The sequence below is a fragment of the Marmota flaviventris genome, chromosome 4 (assembly GCF_047511675.1).
Source record: "Marmota flaviventris isolate mMarFla1 chromosome 4, mMarFla1.hap1, whole genome shotgun sequence".
NCBI classification, from domain to species: Eukaryota; Metazoa; Chordata; class Mammalia; order Rodentia; family Sciuridae; genus Marmota; species Marmota flaviventris.
In genome coordinates, this window is record NC_092501.1 from 7,468,062 (window position 1) to 7,490,306 (window position 22,245).

The 22,245-nt window shown below is 41.5% G+C and overlaps 1 protein-coding gene across 3 annotated transcripts; it reads left to right on the top strand.

The window, feature by feature from the left end:
- Positions 1-615: 615 nt before the first annotated feature.
- Positions 616-21,188, top strand: Oat (ornithine aminotransferase). 3 transcript variants are annotated; one of them, XM_027930133.2, is made up of 11 exons: positions 616-703; positions 5,289-5,375; positions 7,555-7,782; positions 11,277-11,501; positions 11,608-11,703; positions 13,814-13,941; positions 15,743-15,865; positions 16,596-16,724; positions 17,609-17,722; positions 18,543-18,687; positions 20,058-21,188. In XM_027930133.2, exons 3-11 carry the CDS (start codon positions 7,584-7,586, stop codon positions 20,216-20,218), a joined length of 1,320 nt encoding a protein of 439 aa, XP_027785934.1. In that variant the 5' UTR covers positions 616-703; positions 5,289-5,375; positions 7,555-7,583; the 3' UTR covers positions 20,219-21,188. The 3 variants fall into 3 exon arrangements, with proteins under 3 accessions (XP_027785934.1, XP_027785936.1, XP_027785935.1); XM_027930134.2 differs by lacking the exon at positions 616-703 and adding an exon at positions 4,511-4,590; XM_027930135.2 differs by lacking the exon at positions 5,289-5,375 and having other exon boundaries at positions 625-703.
- The last annotated feature ends 1,057 nt before the right edge of the window (positions 21,189-22,245 follow it).

The following is a 22,245-nucleotide window of genomic DNA, read 5'->3' on the forward strand; positions in this document are numbered from 1 at the left end:
AACTAAACGATAACCAAATTTCTTCTGATTCCAACATGAGAGTATCTCGGGAGACCCATTTTGAGTTCTGAGTTTCATGGCACATGTGGAATGAGAAGGGCCCCGCAGGACAGTTTGTGCTCAGCGGTGCCATCGGTTTAGTCTCTAACATCAGCAGTGAACAGGGGGGCAGTGCCTTAGCTGGCCGCAGCGATGATTCTGGAGGAGGGTACAGAAGCAAAGCTCAGCTGTGCCGCACACCAGGGCATGGGGCCCAGCACCTGGGGCAGAGCTGGTGTTGGTGGCCCGTTAAGGCTCCACGAGGTGTGGAATGGGAGCCGGCCGGGAGCCAGGTCGAACCCAACAGCCATCCTCATGTCCCTCCGCGGCGCAAGAGCAGCGGAGAGCAAGTCTTTCCTTTCCTTCGGGCCTCGGTCTTCTTGCCAGCAAGGGCGGGCAGCGATGCTCAGCGTCCAGAGCCCTCTCAGCAGATGCAGGCGAAGCTCGAACCTGCGCAGCGAGGACCAGTCTCAATAAGCGGCCGCGGAAGGCGGGGCGAGGGCGAGGCCCACGCGATTGGTGCCCAGCGCTCGGCCCCAGCCAATGGGCGGCGAGCGCGTCCCGGGGCGGGGCGGACGCCGCGCCTTAAGGCTGGATGACGCGCGGTGCGGCGCTCCTGTGCTAGCCCCGCTCGGCTGCCGCGTGTCCGGCTCCTGCCTCCCAGGTACCGCGCGGGTGCCGCGGGGCTGGGGTGGAGCCTGAGGTCGGGGCCCGGGCTTGCGGCCGCCTCCGGAGCGGCTCCGGGCCGGGTTCCGCGGGCATGCTGGGCATCCGCGGGCGGGCAGGCTCCGCCTCCGCGGCCCGCTGGCGTCGCGGGCGGCTCGGACCCGGCGGCCTGGAACCTGGCCGGAGCATCCCCGGCCCAGGCGACGGGAGGCAGGGGGGCTGGGCGGGCTGGGCGCGCTGTGGATGTGGCACCGGGCGGAGCCGGCCGGCCCTGGATCGCGGCCCGCGGGGGCCGGGCCTCCGCCCTTCGCCTTCCTGGTCCCAGCGCCCGGGCCCTCGGACTCGAGGTTTCCGGGAAGGAGGCGTTGGGGGCGCGGGCACCCGGGCGCCCTGGGCTCCTGCGGGCGACGAGCAGGGTGCTTCGTGGGTACCGGCGACGGCGCAAGCGGCAGGCGACTTTGGTCTCGGGCGGGGTCGCTGACGCAACCTACGGGCGGGTCCTCCGCCTCTCGAGCAGCCCCCGCGCCCCGCCGCTAACCCTGCCCCCCATCCCTTCCCTCTTCAGTTCTTTCCCCTTTCAGCCTTTGTCCAAATATAAGAATTACGGAAGTAGGTCGTTACCGTGCAGTAACGTGCGCGTTTGCTGGGTGGTGTCCAGGGCTGGGGGCCAAAGGCCTTTCAGCGTGAAGACCCCATTCTCAGGGTCCTTTGCAAACATTGCTCAGCATGGTGCATTCGGGCTGCATTCAGCGGAACGCTTGCTCCTGGTGAACACTGTGTCCCCTTGGGCCTGCTGAATTTTGCCTTCTTGGCGTTCAGCTTTGTGTTTTAGATAAACTAAGGGGCAGGGAGAGCGAGTTTGCAACGAACTGGCTTTATCTTACATTACTAACTTCCAGTTTCTCCATTCTCAGTCTCTTCTGGGGTTATAAGAGTTTCTGTAGGTAAATTAGTTCCGTAACTTGAACCCTTAGCACTTCTTTAAATTGTGATCCCAAATCTTTATCTTATTACTTTGAAATAAACCGTAGATGTTTTTCATTAGAATATCCGGATTCTTCTGGCAGTAGAGAATCTAGTTCTTGACTCTGAAGAAGATGGAAGTAGAATCTTTTCATAAAAACAAGATTTAAATACAGAACTTATTGTTTGGGGTTTGCAGTTAGTTTTTTATGGTGTTTAAGATTAATTTTGCATTCCTCCCAACATAAGTACTCAAAATTCTTAAAAAGGTACTTTTTTCTCAAAGAGGCTGTTTCATATGTTTTTCCTGCACAGTCTTGACTACAATTATCTATGTGCACATTTTATGCCTTCTTGAGGATGGTGAATGTCCCATCTTAAAACAGCAGAGAATGGGTGGATTTTGGAGGTGTGTGAAGGGTGCGGTGTGGCTTACCCAATCTTTTCTCAGTAGTAATGCTTTAGTTGTTTGCCATTGACGTACTTGAGTTGAATTTTAGCCAGAATATCGATTGCATTAAAAAGCTTTTGTTGGCAGAACTTTAAAAAAAAAAAAAAAAAAGGCCTGTGTTTGTGAATGGTTACCTCAGAAAAGTAAATATTTTCAATGGCTTTTTGATGACTTTACATTGATGATTCTTTCAGAGTAATTTAAGAAAATCATATTTAATAATTCAGGCTAAATTAACTCCAGAATGTGGCCTTTTATGGAAATTCTGTTGTAGGAAGGATCTACTGTAGATGAAATGGCTGATAAGGGGGAGTGAGTAATGGTAGCCTGAAGGATTGTGTTAATTAGGCAGATTACTTAAACCATGAAGTGTTAAAAGTGTTTAGCTTGTCATTAGTAATTTGTTCTCATTTCCAGATTCTGAGTGTTGATGAAATGCACAACAATAGTTTGTAACATTATTTTGATCTTCGAAGGCCATTAGATCTAGTAGGGTGGATTCTTGGTGAAAATATTAGTTTCTTCAGATGCAGAGAGTGAAGGCCTCCTTAGTTACCTCAGCTTGGTCAGGGATGGGTGACTTAAGTCTCATCTTGGTAGTCTCAGTCACTTTCTGTTGCGATCTTGACCACTTTAGGAGTGCTGAGTCTATTTAGGAATAACCTGGATCATTTGACAGGCAGAGAATGCCAACAGAATGCCCCAACCTGGGCTAAGTAAATTTTAAGACACGTTACTGACATTTTAAAAAACATGAGTCCAGCAGGGGAATAGGCATGAAAACAAGTGTCCTGAAGTGTTAGGACCTGTGACAAAAGTCTGCAAAGTTCTGGGACCCTTCTGGAGGGACTTGTGTGGTAAATTCTGTAGGGGATGGTAGAAAACAATAATAACAATGTGTATATAGTGTTTTTAGAAAAAAAAGATAATGGCTGTCTCATATATATGGGGTTACAGGTAAGTTTCTTGTCTGTGTTTTCTAAATTTTTGTCAAGAAAATTTTATTTTTTTAAGAGGAAAAAAAATCCAGTATAAGACCTAAAATATGGCATTGTTGACTTATATTGTAGAAATTGGCTAGTTTCCTTGTGAATTTAGGGCAGAAGGGAACTAAATGGCTATTTTGTGCCAGGCTTTGAGTTGGCATGTGAACGCCTTAATCCTCAGTGGTGACCTTGAATGGCTTCAGCCTCATTTTGCAAATGGGGAAATTGAAGCTTAGAAGGATTGACAAAATTACCCAGAGAAACTCTTTAGAATCACAGAATTTAAATCCTGGTCACCAACCTGTGGACATTTGACTCTTTTGGTTTTTCCAGACTCATTTGGAAGGGGGAATTATTGATGTTGGCTATTTTTAAGGTCATCTTAATTCTCTTCTAATATTTCTTATATAGTGCCAAGCACAGTAACCTGAACACAGAAGGCTCTTTAATAGAAACATGTTTACAGGATTCTGGTCCATCATGGTGTGTGTGCCCTGTGACCTTTCCCAGTCCAACTAAGAATCCAGAATTCATCTTTAAGGATGATTTTAATGTTATGTCACTAATTTATGATTACCCTTTAATAAAACTACCTGAACTCTGCTCATAAATGGATTTTTTGATCCCATTTCGGTTGAGAATTAGTTGAACAGATAACTGTTGTATAACAAAAGAATGTGGAATTTCTATAATCACAAAGATTCTTTTCACTTGCAGTCTGTTAACTAAAAATGATGTTGTTCAGTGTGTTTTTAATGCTTTGTAAATTACAACCCCTCCATCTAACCCCCCTGGCCTGTTTTTGAGTGCCTCTCTGTCTGCTACTAGTAAAGTCACAGTTGCCGTCATTGGTAGCTCAATCATCATATAGCATAGTTTCTTAGAATTTGACCCTGTCCCCAAGGAACCTTTGGACTTAATTATAATCAAGGTTGCACATCCTAGGAGTAGTGCCTTCTACCTTTTTTTTTAACCATGCTGTTTTCTCAAAGTTTTATGAAACCCTATCTTCTAGTTTAGCTTTGTTTGTGGCCTAAGCTTTTTCTTTGTCTAATGTAAAAACCAGATGGACATTCAATTTCATTCTCAATAGTGTTTTTTTTTTTTCTGATTATAAATGTAATTCATGGTCATTGCAGAAAATGTGAAAGGCACAGAATAGTGTAAACTGGCCACGGTGACCTTTTTGTGCCTGTCCTGACCTTTTTTTCCTTTTATCTTTTGTATCCCACATGTGTGATTTTATTTTCTTCATTTGATGTGAGACACCCCAACGTACCATCCAATGCTTATTTTAGGTGGCCACACTTTATGTATATGATAATGTTACCGTTGTCTACCGGTGAAGAGTCCTTGCTTCCCCAATGTTGAAGTATAACACAAGAGAAGCACGCCGCCCGCCGAGGCAAGTTTAGAGTGGAAAGTAGAGGCTTTATTAAAGGACAGCAGAAAAGACTTCTCCCGAGGAAGAAGGGGATCCAAGAGGTGAAATCCATGGAAGGGCGAATGTATTCCCCTTTTTATAGCTAAGGTCTTCTTTTAGCTTTCCCACATTCCTGTCCTTTGTTCCTGTCCTGTTAAGGGTGGGGCACAGGTGGGCCAAAGGAGTAATCTGGGCAGGAAGGACTTTTGGGTCAGCATCTTCAAGTTTGCTGGGAGCTGTTTCATTAATACTTCTTTGGGATGGGCTCTGGGCCTTGGGGACATTAACGTTCCAAGAGTGGTTCTGCGCCCCCCCCCCCCCCCCCATTCTCAACATGGCCTCATAATGAAACAACACACCTAAGGCTTTATTCTGGCTGTAGATCTCTTTAGAAAGCTGTACCAGGTTTAGAGTGCCAGTAAGTATTGCTTGAGAGGATACATTGCTGTTTTATTATTAATTTCATAGGCAAAAATTAATGTCATTGAAATATTTTAGTAGGTGAAACAAGTAGGGGAAACAATTGTACTGAGTAGCACATAAAGAACTGCATAAAGAAATGGAAACTGAGCATTTTAGGCTTAGTGGTGTTCTGGGAAGTACTGTCCATACAAGTGGATGTTTTTGTAAGCAGCCACCTCTAGTCTAATGATTCTTATATCACCTTTTTGGTTGTTAATACAGACCCCTTTGAGAAAGTTATAGATCTTCTCCTTAGAAAAATGAAAACCTCTGCCTAAAATTCTGCATTGTGTTTTAGGAGTTATTGGACCTTCTGAAAGCCATCCTTGGATCTCAGTTGGCAAATCTGTATTCTAGTCTGAACCGTGAGAAATAAGAATCATTGGTGAGTCTTTGGCAAACCAGACCTCTGATTTTGCTTACCATTTGTAAATTCCTGAACACTAGCTTTGCTGGGTACTGCCAAGTTGAAAGGGAAGTGAGCCAACCCAAGGATCGTGTTTTGCTAATTTGGCAGCTCATGTCACGAATGCTGTAAGATTGTGCATGGTTTGACTTGTCATGGACAGGCTCTGTTGAAACATGAATTAACCAGTCTTTAAAAAAATAAGTATGTATAGGCATACTAAGTATGCCTAGTTTTTGGCAGCTTTCTCCTAATCTTGAGTTTATCTTGAAAACTTCCCCCAGACATGATCTCTATCCATGTTTTTGCATTTCCTTTTTGTTCTTAATTTCTTCTGTACCTTAATCTTTACTTCATGACTTGTCACAATCCTGAATGGTAAACTGTATATAGAGGTGGGTGGGTCTGGTATTACTGTTGTAGGGGACAGATGAGACAGGACACCGAAGATAGCACGAAATATTTTTATTTGGCTGCAGCCAGGTTCAGAGGGTACAGCTTTTGCTGTAATCAGTTAATCCCCTGAACCCCAAGTTCAGGTAGTTTCAGAACTTTATACCCAGCACATAAGGAGAGGGGCTTAGAAGTTCACAGTCTGCAGAAGCTCACATAAAAGCAGCTTTTTCTTTCACAGTTCTGGGCAAGTTAACCCTTCAAGGACAACACCTGAGAAGGGGAGAGCTTTTTCTCTCTTTCTTTCCTGGCCCCCCCCCCCCCCACCAGTTGTTACCATGGAGCCCAGTTGGTAACTTCTCTTATCTTAGAAATGTAGACATCTCTGTGAAGCCCAGTTCAAGGCCAGAGACCTTGTTAAAGGATTTGTCTTTTTATTATCACATTTTGCATTTGCAAACACACTTTTACAAACTACTATACTGGGTAAATGTTTGTGAAAAACTAGTAAAGGGGCATTCAGCACCTGGAGTGCTGATTTCTTCCAGGCCAGTGGCCAAGTAAAATAGAATAACAGGAAAATAGGAAGTTTGCTTACATTGAACTCTTTTGTAGAGACTCTTGCTGATAGTCCTAAAATCAATTATGGTAAAGATTTCTGAAGAAGATCTTCTGTGGAGGAGGGGGTGCCACTACACTAGGACTGGTAGGGAATGGAAACAGTAGCGTGACTCTGAAATATGCAGAAATACATGTGAGTGAATAGTATGTGCTCAGAGATACTCAGAGTTTCTTTCTTTTTTTTAAAAAATAGTGCTGGGTAATTGAACCCAGGAACTCATGCTAGGCAAATGCTCTACCACTGAGCTGTACCCCTTTCTCTATTAAGGCTTTATTCAGTTAATGTATTTATTTGAGATGGTCTTTCTGTGTCGTTCAGGCTGGCCTCAAATTTGCAATCCTCCTGCTTCAGCCTCTCAAGTAACTGGGATATAGGTACTGAGTATGCCATCATGCACCTGATCAGGTTTTAGTACTAAAATTCAAACAACTAACTTAATTGTAGTTTGATGTTTTCTAGGCCCTAATTGTCTTTTTCTCCTTCATTTATATTATTTTTTGGTCTGACTATAAAAGGCTGTTTAAAACTTTCACAAATTAAATTACAGAATATTTTCTTTAGTCTTTTTGCCTTTCACCTTTGTTTTATGATAAATTTGACCTGCAGAATTTTTATATATTTGTGGCTAATAAAAATTTTACTTTTTGTAGTTTATTTCTTTAGGATAAACTCTTCCCATCCCGCTAAAGTCAACTTTTCCTCTCCACATTTTTTAGTTTTCCTTTAGGATGATCCCTAATATCTTCGTAGAAACTAAATTCTTTCTTAATTGCTTCACTCCCCACAGAAAAGTAGAGTCAGATACAAAAAAGAAGCCAGCTGAGTAGGGTGGGCTGGGGGAGGGTGGTGGTGGCAGCTGAGGTCTGTAATTCCTTCTACTCTGGAAGCTGAGGTGGGAGGAGCACTTGAACCCATGAATTCAACCCCCTCCAAGGCAAGGAACAGAGAGATCAGATGATGCCAGGTCTCAGAACAGACAAACCTCCGAACCCCAAAATCGTTCTGGGCCCTGGCTCCTGCTCCAGTGTGTTCTCTAGTAGCCTTCTCTGATTGTGTCCCTTTTTAGATGCTCAACAGATGCTCAGTGAGCAGAGGCTGACTCTGGGAAGGCTTGTCCTCAATGCCTTGTCTTTTCTTTGGCAGGTCTGTGGTTTTCCTACTTGGAGGACATAATGTTTTCTAAGCTAGCGCATCTGCAGGCTGTTGCCGTGCTTCGCCGTGGAGTTCATTCTTCAGTGGCTTCTGCCACATCTGTTGCAACTAAAAAGACAGTCCAAGGACCTCCATCCTCGGATTATATTTTTGAACGGGAATCCAAATATGGTGCACACAATTACCACCCTTTACCTGTCGCCCTGGAGAAAGGGAGAGGTATGTATTGAGTAGTTCACTTTTTTTTTTTTTAATATTTTTTTTTAGTTGTCAGTGAACTTTATTTTTATTTTTAATTTATTTATATTTGGTGCTGAGACTTGAACCCAGTGCCTCACACATGCTAGGCAAGTACTCTACCACTGAGACACAATCCCAGCCCTGCTTGAAACTTTTTGTAAAAATGAATTGCTTCTATATTCTCTATTTCCCCAGATGCATTGAATGCCTGTGTTGTAGATGAGGTTCATTCAGCCTTGCAGGGCATCCAGTGTCTCCATGGGTCCACAAAAATGAGCAGCTAGTCTTCCTCATGGTGGGCCTCACCAGAGGGAATGTGGGAGAAATACGGAAAGTACCATAATATCGCTGTCTTTTTTTTTCCCTGTTAGCTTTGATTTTGGTCTAATTTTTGACATAAAGGAAAGTTGTAACAGCAATACTAAATATTTTCTTTTACTTTTATTCTTATTCAGATTCCCTGAGTGCTAACATTTTACTGCTTTTGGAATGCTCTCTTTCCCCCTCCCAACCTATCTACTGTACATTTTTTCCTGAGCTGTTGGAGAGCAAGTAGCAGATATGATGTATCTTCACCCCTGAATACTTAGTATGTCTTCCTAAGATATAGGACTTACTTTTATCTTGTGTAATTACTAAAATCAGGAAATTAACACTAGTATAACACCATTATTAATCAAAAGATCCAGATTCATTAGTTGTCCTTCATAACAAAAGAACTTTGGATTATGAGTTACATCCAGGTGTCAGGTTTATTGTCTTTTTCGTTTTTTGGTCCTGGGATTAAACCCATGGGACTCTACCGTTACCTACATTGCCTGCTCTTTTTAATTTTATTTTTGAGACAGGGTCTTACTACCTTGCTAAGGGGGCCTGGAATGCATTCTTCCGGCCTCAGTCTCTCCAGTCGCTGGGATCCTAGGTGTGTGCCACTGTGCCTGGCAGGTTTAGTTGTCTTTCATCCAGAACAAGTTCCTCGATCTTTCTTTTTGATCTTGTTATGTTTTGAAGTACACTGGCTGATTTTGTAGTGCACTGCAGTTTGTGCTGGTGTTTGCTTATGATGGCAGTCAGGTCAGACACCTGTGTGCAGTGGTGTCCTGCCCTTCACAGTGCATCACGGCAAGAGATGCCCATTTACTGCCGGTGTTGACTTCCATCGCTTGACAAGGTGGTGTCTGCCAGGCTTCTCCAGTGCAAAGTTACATTTCTCCCTTTGAATTAAGAATTTTCTGGGGACATAGTTTGAGACTGTAAAGTATCCTGTTACTCATGAAACTTTTACTTCTAATTTTAACACCCATGATTCTTGTCCAAATAAACTATTACAGTGATAATTGTCAAATGGCGACTTAATCTGCATTTTCAGATAATAGCCTTAACAAATTAGACCAAACTTTATTATTTGGCTTTGTGCCAGAAGATGAAAATATATTAAATATTTTGTCATTACCAGTATTATTTGGGACCAGTACTATAATATAGACATATTTTCTTTTGACTAATGAAAATATAGATTTATGTATTACATATTTGGAAACAATTTGTTAAAAATTTTCTTCACATACATTAGCAGAGTGTGGACCCTGAAAGTCTGGCTGCCTGGGTTCTAATTCCTGTTTCCTGTGCCAGCCCAGGCTAGTTATGACATGAGCTTCTATTTGTTTAGCTCTAGGTACAATAGAGATGGTAACTCTCATAAGGGGGTTTTTGATAAGGTGTGAAAGCACATAACACAGTGTGGCACATGGTAAAAGACGAGTATTAATATCTACAGTCAAGGTTTTTTTTTTTTAAAAAAACTGTAATGCACCTAATGTAAAATTTACCATTTTAAGCATCCAATCCAGTGGCATAAAATGTCATTTACAATGTTGTGTAGCCACCACCTTGGTCTAATTCCAGAACTTTTTCATTACCTCAAAGGAAAGCTCACATCCATTAAACATTCATCCCCTTTCCCCCTTCCCACAGCTGATGGTGACCACTGAGCTGTTTTCCGCCTTTTTATAGATTTGCGGATTCTGAGTGTTTCATGTAAATGGAGTCTATACGACGTGGCCCTGTATGTCCAGTTTTTCACTTGGCCTAATGTTTGCAAGGTTCATTCATCCATGTTGTAGCTTGTGTCAGAATTTCATTCTTTTTCATGGCTGAATAATATTTGATTATAAGTACTACATTTTGTTTACTATCCAACAGCTGACGACATTTGGATTGTTTCTAGGTTTTGACTGTTGTGGAATAGGGCTGCTATGAATGCCATACAAGTTTATGTTTGAACACCTGTCTTCCAGTTCTTTCTGGTATACTCTAGGAGTGGAATTGCAGGGTCATGTGATAATTGTGTGCTTAGCTTGTGGAGGAACTGCCAAACTTTTTCATAGCAGCTCTGCCATTTTATGTTTCTACAAGCAATATATGACAATTCCAAATTCTTCACATCTTTGCCCAAACTTGTTCTTTTTTTAAGATTATCAATATTCTAGGGAGCATGAAACAGTATCTTATTGTGGTCCTGATTTGCATTTCCCTAATGGCTCGTGATGCTGAGAGTCTTTTCCTGTGCTAGTTGGCCATTTGTTTTTGGAGAAATATCTATCAAGTTACTTGTCTATTTTTTTTTAATGGATTTTGTTATTGAGTATAAAAGAGTTCTGGATACTAGATCTTTACCGATACATGATTTGCAAATACATCCCTATTTTTTTTCTTTTGGTACTGGAGATTTAAACCTGGGGTACTTTACCACAGAGCCATATCCCCAGCCCTTTTTACTTTTTATTTTGAGATAGGGTTTCATGAAATTTCTGAGGCTGGCCTCAAATTTGTGATCCTCCTACTTTAGCCTCTGGAGTTGCTGTAATTGCAGGTGTGTACCAATTAACCCAGCCAAACATTCCTATGCGTTGTTATATGTCCTTTAATAATTATTGTCTATCATGTGTAACTTCTCTACTTTTTTTATTTTTTAGTAACAGGGATTGAGCCCATGGACACTAAACCAGTGAGCCATATCCCTAGTCCTTTTTAATATTTTATTTATAAATAGTCTCATTGAATTGCTTAGGGCCTCACTGAATTGCTGAGGTTGGCTTTGAACTCACGATCCTTCTGCCTTCGTCTCATGGGGATTACAGACATGTGCCACCATGCCTGGCTAACTTCTCTACTCTTAAATCCTAATTTTGCCTGCTAAATGTTAAAATTAGGTAAAGGTATCACTCCAGAATTCATAACCTTTTCATGCTGTTCTTGTTCAATGTGTATTTTAAAGCTGGATAGATAAAATATATCCTTAATAATTCCTTATAAACTGAAGTTTATTATGCTTGATCTAAAATAACTTTAACAATAAAAAAATACGTAGAGTTTTCACGTAGGCATTAGAGGGCTTGCTAGCAGTCTTAATTTTTGGACTTCATGTCATGTAGTCATTTTCTAAAATTGTTTTCCTTCCTGACATATTTTAGGTATTTATGTGTGGGATGTAGAAGGAAGAAAATATTTTGACTTCCTGAGTGCTTACAGTGCTGTCAACCAAGGGCACTGTCACCCCAAGATCGTGAATGCTCTGAAGAGTCAGGCGGACAAGCTGACCTTAACATCGCGGGCTTTCTACAATAACATACTTGGTGAATATGAGGAGTATGTTACCAAACTGTTCAATTACCACAAAGTTCTTCCCATGAATACAGGTAAAGAATTTCCTTTTTTTTTTTTTTTTGTTAAATCCCCAAGAAAATCATCTTAATTCCTGATAATTTAAAGCCTTTTTAAATCTGAGCATTTCCCCCCAACTAGGAGTGGAGGCTGGGGAGACTGCCTGCAAACTTGCACGCCGGTGGGGCTACTCTGTGAAGGGCATTCAGAAATACAAGGCCAAGATTGTGTTCGCAGGTACGCGACACTGAATGCTGTTATGATTTCAACATACAATTTCATTTTCCATTTTATTACTGATGAAATATTTCTAATGTACTTGCTTGGTACATGATACATTATTTGCTGAATGTTTCATAAAAATCAATGAGGAATTTCCTCTTGTTGGATTTGAGTTATTTCTTCATATATGAGATTTTCTTAACTCCTACTCTTCCTCCCCCAAGTGAGTGACCCTATGATTAAATTTCTCATCTGCATATCAGATTTTTTTCCATAGCAGTTTTCCAGTTAGATGGCCTATGTTGGAGGGGTTTTGTCATGTTTTGGGGTGAGGATATGTTAGCAGGGCCACATCCTTTGTACTGTGTGACTCTTGAGTCTTAATATTGGATGTACCATTGTGTCACGTCCTTCTTAGACGCTATAGGGAGAGGAGGCCTGGGGTTGCCCCATTACACTCCTGAGAATGAGAGGAACAACTTGAATTCTGGTTAGGGAAGCTAACAGTGAATTGAGGTGATGTCATCTAACTTTAGGAGTCTTTATATGATGTTCAAATAACAGGTTTTGACTTTTTAAGGTTTGATTTTAATTTTAAAAAGTATATATTGATTTGTCACTCTGGTCAAAATTATTCTTGTGTTAATTCTTAATCATTGAAATCTTTAATATTTTACCTTGTGAACACATGCTGTTGAATTATAAACCCCATAACACAGTATAAGCCAGAGTTCATTTGATGGACAGAGGCAATTGGTATTTGAGGTGACAGATTAGTATTTCCAAAGAAAAAAATCTTTATGTAACTCTGTAACTTGCCATTTTAAAGTCTTATGCCTTAGTTGTAGGACAACATAACTGTCTCTTTCAAACAAAAATAGTACTTTTGGTGATTTTCATTCTTACAGACTGTTTCCAGTCTCTTTCATATTAGCAAAGGGTGCAAAGATATTTTCACCCGAGTATTGAAAGAAGCTGGTGAGTCTGTGGGGTGGAGAGACAGCCGAAGACTGTCCCCAACTGTAAGTCCCCTATACCTGCAGGGTGAGCTGTGGAGGATGAGACACCTGAGGTTAGGCAGAGAACAGATAGGCTCCCGGTCTTATCAGTGCATTTTTTCATAAGCCTGGTCAGAATCAAAACACTCTTGTTTTTAGATGAGCAAAAAACAGGGTTACTTGTGGGCAAGAGGAGGAGAAGGAGGAGGCCCTTGCAAGAGTAGCACTTGGAGATGCCAAGAAGCGTTGAGAAAATAATCCAATACTGAGTTAATGGCATTGCTGCTGGCAGAGGTGGTGGGAAGATATAAAAACATCCTTAATGTAGGTGAACCCCTAACCTCTCTATTATTCTACATTCCTTTCCTTCTGGAATTCTACCCCATCTGAAGTTACCTAGTGAGATACTTTGCTGGCATATGTTATGGTGTTAGTTCCCTACTAGAAAGGAAGCTCCCTGAGGGCCATGGAGCTTGCTAGTGTGATCTCCCTCCATCCTCTGCTGCTGGAATAGTGCCTGACATCTAGTAGGTCCTCAGTCACATTTATTAGTGGGTAGAATAGTGGTCCTGAAGAAAGGCAGTGGTCTGTCATTAAGATGATAAAGTACTGTAATAGCAAGGAAGGCAAAATGGAAAGTGATTGGTTGCCTCGGGATCTTTTCTACAAATGAAATTGAAAATGCATTCTGTTGGTAGTTACCCTGGAGTATTAGGGTTTTAAAAGGTAAACTACTGATTCTCTGTGGAAGGTATAGAGAATACCTTCTCATATCAGTATCATAAATGTGCCTTCTCTAGAAAACATGCACTGCAGATTGGGGTTGGGAGGAGTCCAGGTAAAGTGAGTGAGTTTATCCTTAGGGCTTTATACGACAGCCAGGAGGCTCAGTGGAGAAGGCCTCAGTAGGAGGAATTCAGTAGGAATTCCAAGGCCAGACCTAGTAGCCTTAGGTCAGATGAACCAAGGTGTTTAATATTGGACTAGTTGTAATAGTAGAAGCTCATCAGAGGTTCTCCAAAGTGAATTCTTTTTTTAGTCAGAATTCCCAAAGTATTTTGTATGGGTAATACTTATCAAATTTGTGAGTTTCTTTGGAATAATCACTGATTCTTTCTCCTTTCTAGCTGGAAACTTTTGGGGTAGAACATTATCTGCTATCTCCAGTTCCACAGACCCAACCAGTTATGATGGCTTTGGACCCTTTATGCCGGGTTTTGAAATTATCCCATATAATGATCTTCCTGCACTTGAGGTACTTCAGTGTATCATGGTGCTTAGCTCATAGTGAATACAAATTATTTTGAATGATTTTCTGTTGAATATGTGGATTAAAAATATGCTATGAGGGCAGAGAAGAGAGCTCAGTGAGAGTGCTAACCTAGCATATGTGAGGCCTTGGGCTCCATCCTCAGCACTGCAAATCAACAAGTTATGTGACTTTAGTGAAAATTTGTCTTATTCAAGTTGGGTCAAAGTTTCAGACTCATTCTCAGTAATGATCAGTACTTTGCAATAGTTCTGTGGTCTTAATCCTTAGGACCAACCAACCAAACAGCCTCTTCAGGTTTGTATCTTTCCTAATATCTTGGGTATTACCTGCTTAATTCCTAGATAAAATTTCAGTTTTCAGCCAGCTTTTTAAAGTCATCAAATAGGGTCTTTTTTATTTTTCTTTGTGATGTTGGAGATCGAACCCTGGGCCTCACCCATGCCAAGCACATGCTCTACTACTAAGCCACATCCCTGGCTCCCAAGTGGAGTACTTTAGTAAAAAAGCCTTAAAATAGCTTTAAAATGCCATTTGCTGTAGGTTTTATTTATAGTATATTTATATATTAGAAAAATATAGGATAGTATAATTTAAATCTGAAGTATTTATTGAGTGTCTGGGAATTGAACGCCAGTGGGAAATGTTACATTTGTGAAGTAGAATATAAGTGTAAAAAACTTGATTTACATACTTAATTTTTTTTTTTTGAAAGGGCTGATCTGTTTATTCACTTTGGAGGTTGGATACTTTATTCTTTCTTTCCCTCATCGTTTTCACTTTTCCCTCCAGATTCTAATTAGTTTTCATATTTTTTTTAGATAACTAATATAATCAATACAATTTATGCTTTAAATACTGTGTGCTTTAAAAATGAAAATGAGGGCTGGGGATGTGGCTCAAGCAGTAGCGCACTCGCTTGGCATGCGTGCGGCCCGGGTTCGATCCTCAGCACCACATATAAAACAAAGACGTCGTGTCCGCTGAAAAACTAAAAAAATAATAAAATAAATATAAAAAAAATGAAAATGAGACGAGTTTGTCTGCTAAGAAGTTGATTTTAAGGTCTATAAGAATATCAAGAAGAGATATGTAATGGTGTTAATTCTAGATGTCTTCTGGAAGTCACCTGTATTCCTATTTAATGAAAAGTAAGTTAGAATACTACTTGTCCTTCACAGTAGTCTAATAATGGGTAGTAAGTCCTGTCCTGGAAGAACGTACCTATTACCCGGTGCATTTTAGATGGCAATATTTTATTAGCATAGAATTGTGGCCATATGTCTCTGATTCTCTGAGATGAACCTAATTTTAGATATTTGGTTTTGTTCATAGACCATCTGATCCTACTTTTTTTTTTTTTTTTTTTTTACACATGAGAGTTCATTTGTCAGAGTTGACAAATAAAGGCACATTGTTCCATAGACAGAGAGAGAATGATCCTGCTTTTTTAAAAAAATATTTTGTTTTAGTTGTAGTTGGACACAATATCTTTATGTTATTTTTATGTGGTGCTAAGGATCAAACCCAGCATCCCACACGTGCTAGGCGAGCACTCCACTGCTGAGCCACAATCCGAGCCCCTATCTGACTCCTACTTTTTGGTTTTGGAAATATAATCATTGTTCATTTGGTTTTCCCAAGTAGAACTCTCTTTTATCTATATTGATCATAACATGATTTGCATACTTAAAACTGTTGACAGGAAAATGTGTAGTATATGCTTTTAGATTTCCAAATATGGTAGAAAGAAAGTTGTTAAAACTTACTCCTGTTTCTTTTGTAGCGTGCTCTTCAGGATCCCGATGTTGCCGCCTTCATGGTAGAACCAATTCAGGGTGAAGCTGGCGTTGTTGTTCCTGATCCAGGCTACCTAGTGGGAGTGAGAGAACTCTGCACCAGGCACCAGGTTGTCTACCCTAACAGATCTAGAGGCTCCTGCCTGACTTCTGTCGGAAATCAGTTGGGATAAGTGTGGAGATTAAATCGCCTTTCCACTAGAGGGAGACATAATCCAAGAGTTTAGGAACTTTCAAGTACTTAGAGATTGCATGGGAGGCTAATTTTTGACAGTTTCTGGAACCCTAGGCCAGAGCCTGGGCTGTGGGCAGAGCTGCAGACTCCAGGCCCTCACTGTTTCCCTCCTCTCTTCCCCAGGAGCCTTGCACTCTTAATGTCTCCCAAACCCTATGCTGAGTCCCTCTGCTCCAGAAGTTATGGCCAACCCCTTCTCCCACCAAGGCTGATATTAGTGTATTTTGTTTGCCATTGACAATTTCTGTCACATGGAAGCTATCTGAGGAATGTTTAGGGGACAGTTAAGTGATTTTTTTTCCCATAGGGTAGCTACCGCCAGAAAAGTCGTCCAACTCTCTCATATTTGCATAAGTGTTCTCCACTGTTTAGAGCAGTACCCCATGGCCTCCTGGGGAGGTAGTGGCCCCCTGCCGCAGACAGCTGGTGTGTGTTAGATTCATAGGGTACTCTTGAAGTTGTGTGGGTAATTAAGACATTTTCACAGATTGGAGGGCATGCGGAATTATACATTTGCTGGGAGAGGGAAATGAAATAAGTTCTCACTATCTTCTCTGTGGAAATGAAAAAATGAGAATTAATGCTGTTGTGTTGTTTCCCAATAGGTCCTGTTTATTGCTGATGAGATTCAGACAGGGTTGGCCAGGACTGGCAGATGGCTGGCTGTCGATCATGAAAATGTCAGGCCTGACCTGGTTCTTCTTGGAAAGGCCCTTTCTGGTGGCTTATACCCTGTAAGTTTAGTGTTGAGTTTTCTTTCCATTCTCTGCTCTCCTGAAGCATACCTCTAAAATACCTTCACATTACTGATTGTAGCAATTCGTGCCTTTCAGATGATGGGGTTTTAAAATTTTTAAAAATTTAAAATGTTTTTATTTGTTCTTTTTGGACATACATGACAGTAGAGTGTATTTTGGCATATTATACATACACGGAATATAACTTACTAGGATAGGTGGTTGGTTTTACCAACAGCACTGTGGGCCACCCGGAATATTTGTAGTAAACATTTTCTGTTTCTGTCTTAGTTGATTTTGCCTAAAGAGTGGAGCATGCCTTGGAATTTGCCATGGCATTTGGTTGGATGGAAGCATTTTACCTGAAACCTCCTTTTGTAGATGTCTGTCCTTTTTTCCCAGTGTGTAGAAATATGGTATAACTAATTGTTTAGAACCATGGCTAATGAACACAGAGATTGAAAACAGTAGTGTTTTGTTATAGTTCTTGGGTTTGCTCTCTAGAACTAATAGTTGGTCTAGATGAAGGCTCTGAGGAGAGGAGTCACTGCTGGCTTGTCTTGCTGAGGGGATGTGCAGCTTTTTTTCTAAGCACCCAGACAGAGCATTTCCCCTTGAAATTGGAGGAGATCTAAGTTATATCTTACAGAAATAGCTTTTCACTTTTAGTTCCAAAGTTGTCTCGTTCTGTGCCATTGAAGTGCACCGAGTGTATTTGCAATGTATTCGGTTATCACTCGGCTGGTGGTAGGGTGACAGATATAAACTGTTGTTTGTTGAAGGTTTTGTGTATCTTTAATATCAAATATTCGTGTTCCTGGTATGCTAAGAATGAGAATACTTAGTCTGAGAAATGACGGGGAGAACTCACTGTCTTCTAGGTGTCCGCGGTGTTGTGTGACGATGAAATCATGCTGACCATTAAACCAGGGGAGCATGGCTCTACATACGGTGGCAATCCACTAGGCTGCCGCGTGGCCATTGCAGCCCTTGAGGTAAAACACTTAACTACTTCTTTAGGTAGTGTTGAAGTGATTTTTAATTTGAGCCCATGATGTAATAAGATTGTGAAATATTAGAGAACATGAAATACAGAGGAAAGATTTCAAGAGCACAGCATTCTCCAAAGGTAAATTTAACCTGTTGCCTTGGGTTACCAGTCACAGGGGCCTCCGAGAGAATGCCAATCTACTGATCTACTTTTGGCTTAGCAAGCAAGGGTACCCCCCAGTGTGGATTTTGTGGTCTGGAGGTAGATAGAGCCCGTGCTTAGCATACCTGAAGTCTTGGGCTCAGTCTTCAGCACCACACACAAAATGTAGAATTTCAGTGCTTTTAGACTTAGGCATAAAATCATTACCTAGTCTTTGAGGATGGATTTTTTAGAGGAAAGAAAGGAAACTCTGCAATTTAAAAATTAAAGTCTTCAAATTAACAACAAATTATTGTGTCCAAATGATAGTATATCATAAATTACGTGAAATACATCTTTATTTTGCCTTGAAATCAGATTGACAACAGATATCATCAGCTCTGAGCTGATGATATCTGTTTAATTAGACAACAAATGAAAAAAAAAAAAAAGAACTCAGTTACTCTGTAGTCATGTTTCCTTTGCTTGTAGTCCATGTTGCCCTCCAAGCAACAATTAGAAAAGGGCATTCTTTTTTTTTTTATAACTTTACTTTTTTATGTGGTGCTGAGGATCGACCCAGTGCCTCACATGTGCTAGGCAGGTACTCTACCCCTGAGCCTCAACCTCAACAACCAGAAAAGGGCATTCTTAACATTCCTCAAATTTTTCTTTAATTATAGGTTTTGGAAGAAGAAAACCTTACTGCAAATGCGGAGAAGATGGGTATTGTCTTGAGAAATGAACTCATGAAGCTGCCCTCTGATATTGTGACTGCTGTGAGAGGGAAAGGGCTGTTAAATGCAATTGTTATTAGAGAAACCAAAGGTATGTCAAGCACACATTTTACTCCTCTTTTTTTTCTTTAAAGGAAGAGCCTAGAGTATGTGTGACTTGTTAGTTGGATGCCACTGTAGTTGGGTATAGGGACCCTCTGCTTGAACTGTCTGCTGGCCAGATGGAGTAGTGCGAGCACACGTTTAACTGACTGACCTGCCGCCACTCCTCTGAGGCATCAGTTTTTCTGCCTTCAGGGAGTCACACAGCACTTGAAGGTTCTGAGTTATTTTCTGTCAGTCTGGACAGAACACTGTGCTTGGGAGTTTCCTCTTTGCTGTTCTTTTATCCCTCACCCAGATCCTGTCGGAGCAGAAATGATAATAGCAATGAGGATGGTGTTGATAATAAAAATAATGCCAGCTGTCACTTAATGGAGGGTTCAGTGTTCCAGAGTGTGTTGGTAATAACCTTCAAGGGCTCCTTTTTGGATTTTCTTATGATAACATTTCCTTTTAAAGCAGTGATTCCGGGCTCAACTGCACCTGGGGAGCTTTCTAAAAAGAGTCAAAGCCTGGCCTCGCCCCAGAGATTTCTGATTTGATGGGTCAGGGTGGGGCACTGGCATCAGCAGTGGCTCTTTGGTGATTTTGATGTGCAGTCAGGGTTCAGAACATGCCTTGAAGGGATGAGTCTCGTCCCACAGCTGGGGCAGCAGGTTCATTTTAGGGATGTGTGGTGGTCACCGGGTTTTGGGTATTGCTCGTTCTGAGTGAACTTCGCGTGTCACACCCAGGTTTTCTGGTGTTAGTTCCTATATAATCAGGTTGAGCGTTCCTAATCTGAAAATATGAAATGCCCCAGAATTTCAAGGTTTTGAGCACCAGCATGACACCAGAGGTGGAAAATTCCACACTTGACCTCATGCCCTTTTTATTATGAGGCAGGGTTTTTTCTAATTTGTTGAGGGTCTTGCTGAGTTGCCAAAGCTGATGTCAAACTTTTGATCCTCCTGTCTCAATCTCCTGAGTAACCGTGAGTACAGGTGGGTGCAAGCACACCTGGAAAGAATTTATTTGCTCATCTAATTTTAATTTTTTGCTTTGTTTTGGTTTTTTGACAGTACTGGGGACTGAACCCAGGGCCTTGTACATGCTAGCCAAGTGAGCTTCGCACCCAGCCAGGAGTAACTTAATTTTTAAGAATAACAGCAGGGTCGGGTATAGCCCAGTGGTAGAGCACTTGGGTACTATCCCTAGCACCAAAAATTAAACAATCAGAATAAAGCTAGCTTGCAGCTTGGTGCGTTCTTTCTTGAGTAGGCACTGGGATTCTCTTTTGCCAGCTGTCACCATGTACATGAAGGGGATGTTCAGACATCTGTCTTTGATGAGCACATGTGTGTGACTATTTTTTTGTAGATTATGATGCTTGGAAGGTGTGTCTGCGGCTTCGAGATAATGGGCTTCTGGCTAAGCCCACCCATGGTGACATCATCAGGCTTGCTCCTCCGCTGGTGATCAAGGAGGACGAGATCCTGGAGGCGGTGGAGATCATTAACAAGACCATCCTGTCTTTCTGAGGGTGGGACCTGTTTAGTGGCTCCTGGGGGCTGGCTGGAGATGGGGGTCCTGAGACAGCCCGGCTCTGAATGCCAGCACATTCTACTCCCACATGCCTTCAGAGACTGTTTTGGGACATATATTTTTTTCAGTTGATACTTAGTAGAGATACTGCAGGTGGCTCTGTGGCACAACTAAGAGAATGAATGGCATCTACATGTGGTTTAGTGTTCTGAGGCATATGTGCTTTCTAAGGTGAGTTGCATCTATCTGCATAGAGACAGCCTTCAAATCAAGTCCTTCAGTATAATTTATATACGTTTTATAATTTCCTTGCCTGGCATAAATGTTTTGTATTTGAAAAAGTTATCTGAGATATTACACAAAAGACTTGCTTGACTTTATAACATTGAATCATTGTAATCACTGAACATTAGGATGATTAATGTTAAAACTAGTTTGAAGTAAACTTCATATTGGCCAACACCAGAGTATTCTACGGATATCATCATTTCTAATTAAGAATTCATTCCTAAATTATGTTTTAAGTCCTTGATGATAATTTGTAAAAATATTGCTTGTTTTAAATATTTCTTTAAATTTAAAATAAAGCTTTTATTTACAATGTCAACCTCTTGGGGAATGTTCTTACCTTGCTTTATTCCTGTGTTTTCTAAGAGCATTTCAGCTTTCTTTGGTGACTTGTAGAAAGATAGGAATTAGAAAAAGAAAATACAAGACTCTCCTATACCCCTTTCAGAACAGTGGCTTTTTTCCTGTGCATAGATACCATTTTTCTTAAAGTTACCCTTTCTGTATGTAATGTTTTACAACTTTACTATTTTTCTTTTTACCCAGAGTTTTGTATTTCTGGTCATTATAAATTCATCTATTCTGTGTGTGTGGATGTGTTACAATTCCATCTCATATTGGGGCCTTTTAGCTTGTTACAGGCTTTTCGCTTCTTAAATAAAGCTTGTGACTACTTCATGTTGTCACATAGTGTGTGTTTTTTTTTTCTTTTCATTAAATCTTATTGACTTTCTTTTTGGCGTGAGCATTCTTGTGGAGTAAATCCCTAGAAGGTGCTCGCTATTCAAAGGGAATGGACTTTTTAAAGTTCAGTGGTGTCATTGTTCCTTACCTCCCTCAGGTCCTAGCATGGGAACGGGTCTTTGGTTCTTGGGTGGTGTCCTGTCACTTCAGAGGAGGTTCAAACGTGTGGGCAGTTACAGGGAGGCCAGTTGCAGTTGGGTGGCGCTGGGGCCAGCTAGGTGTACAGCCAAGGGCGAGGACCTCCATCTTTGAAATGGTGCTAAAAGGCAGCCTGATTCAGGGTATGCACCTGAGTCAGTTTCCCCTCAGCTCCTGGGGATGCCTGAGCCAGGAATCTCAAATTCCCCTCCTGTTCTGCTGTGCAGCCCCACAGGACATCCCACTGGGACACTTGTAGGTTTAGATCTGTGCTTCTCCATGCTGGCTGCATTTTTAGAATCTTCTGGCTTTCTTACTTAAAAAGTTAAAGTTGATATCCAGGGCCTACTTCAAATCAAATCAAATAGGACAGAATCTCTGGGGGTGGGGCCCTGGTGTCTGTATGGTAAATGCTCCCAAGGGACTGTATTACACCCTGTCTTTGTAGAATGGGTGTTGAGAATAGATACAGGGTGTCATCCACTCTACCCTGCCAGGCATGAGCCTGTGCCCAGTTCCATTGGTGGAAACACATGGGTTCTGACCTCATGGGGCTTGTTAGGAGGTATATTTATTGGAAAAATTGTTTATTGAGTACCACGTGGGCTGGCCCTGAGCATAGGCAGTGGTTCAAAGAAATAGCTTTTTAAAAACAGCCTGTGCTGGGCATTTCAAAAATGTTAAGTCTCACCCTATGTACTGTTATCCCCCTTGACAGATGGGAAAACCAAGGCTTAGAAGGACAGACTTCCCCGAGGTCATTGAAATAGTAAGTGGTGTTACCTGAGAGCCCTGGGTAGGCAGGACAAATTTTTTGAGGGAGACAGGAGGTGTCTCGGGCTAGCTCCTCCTT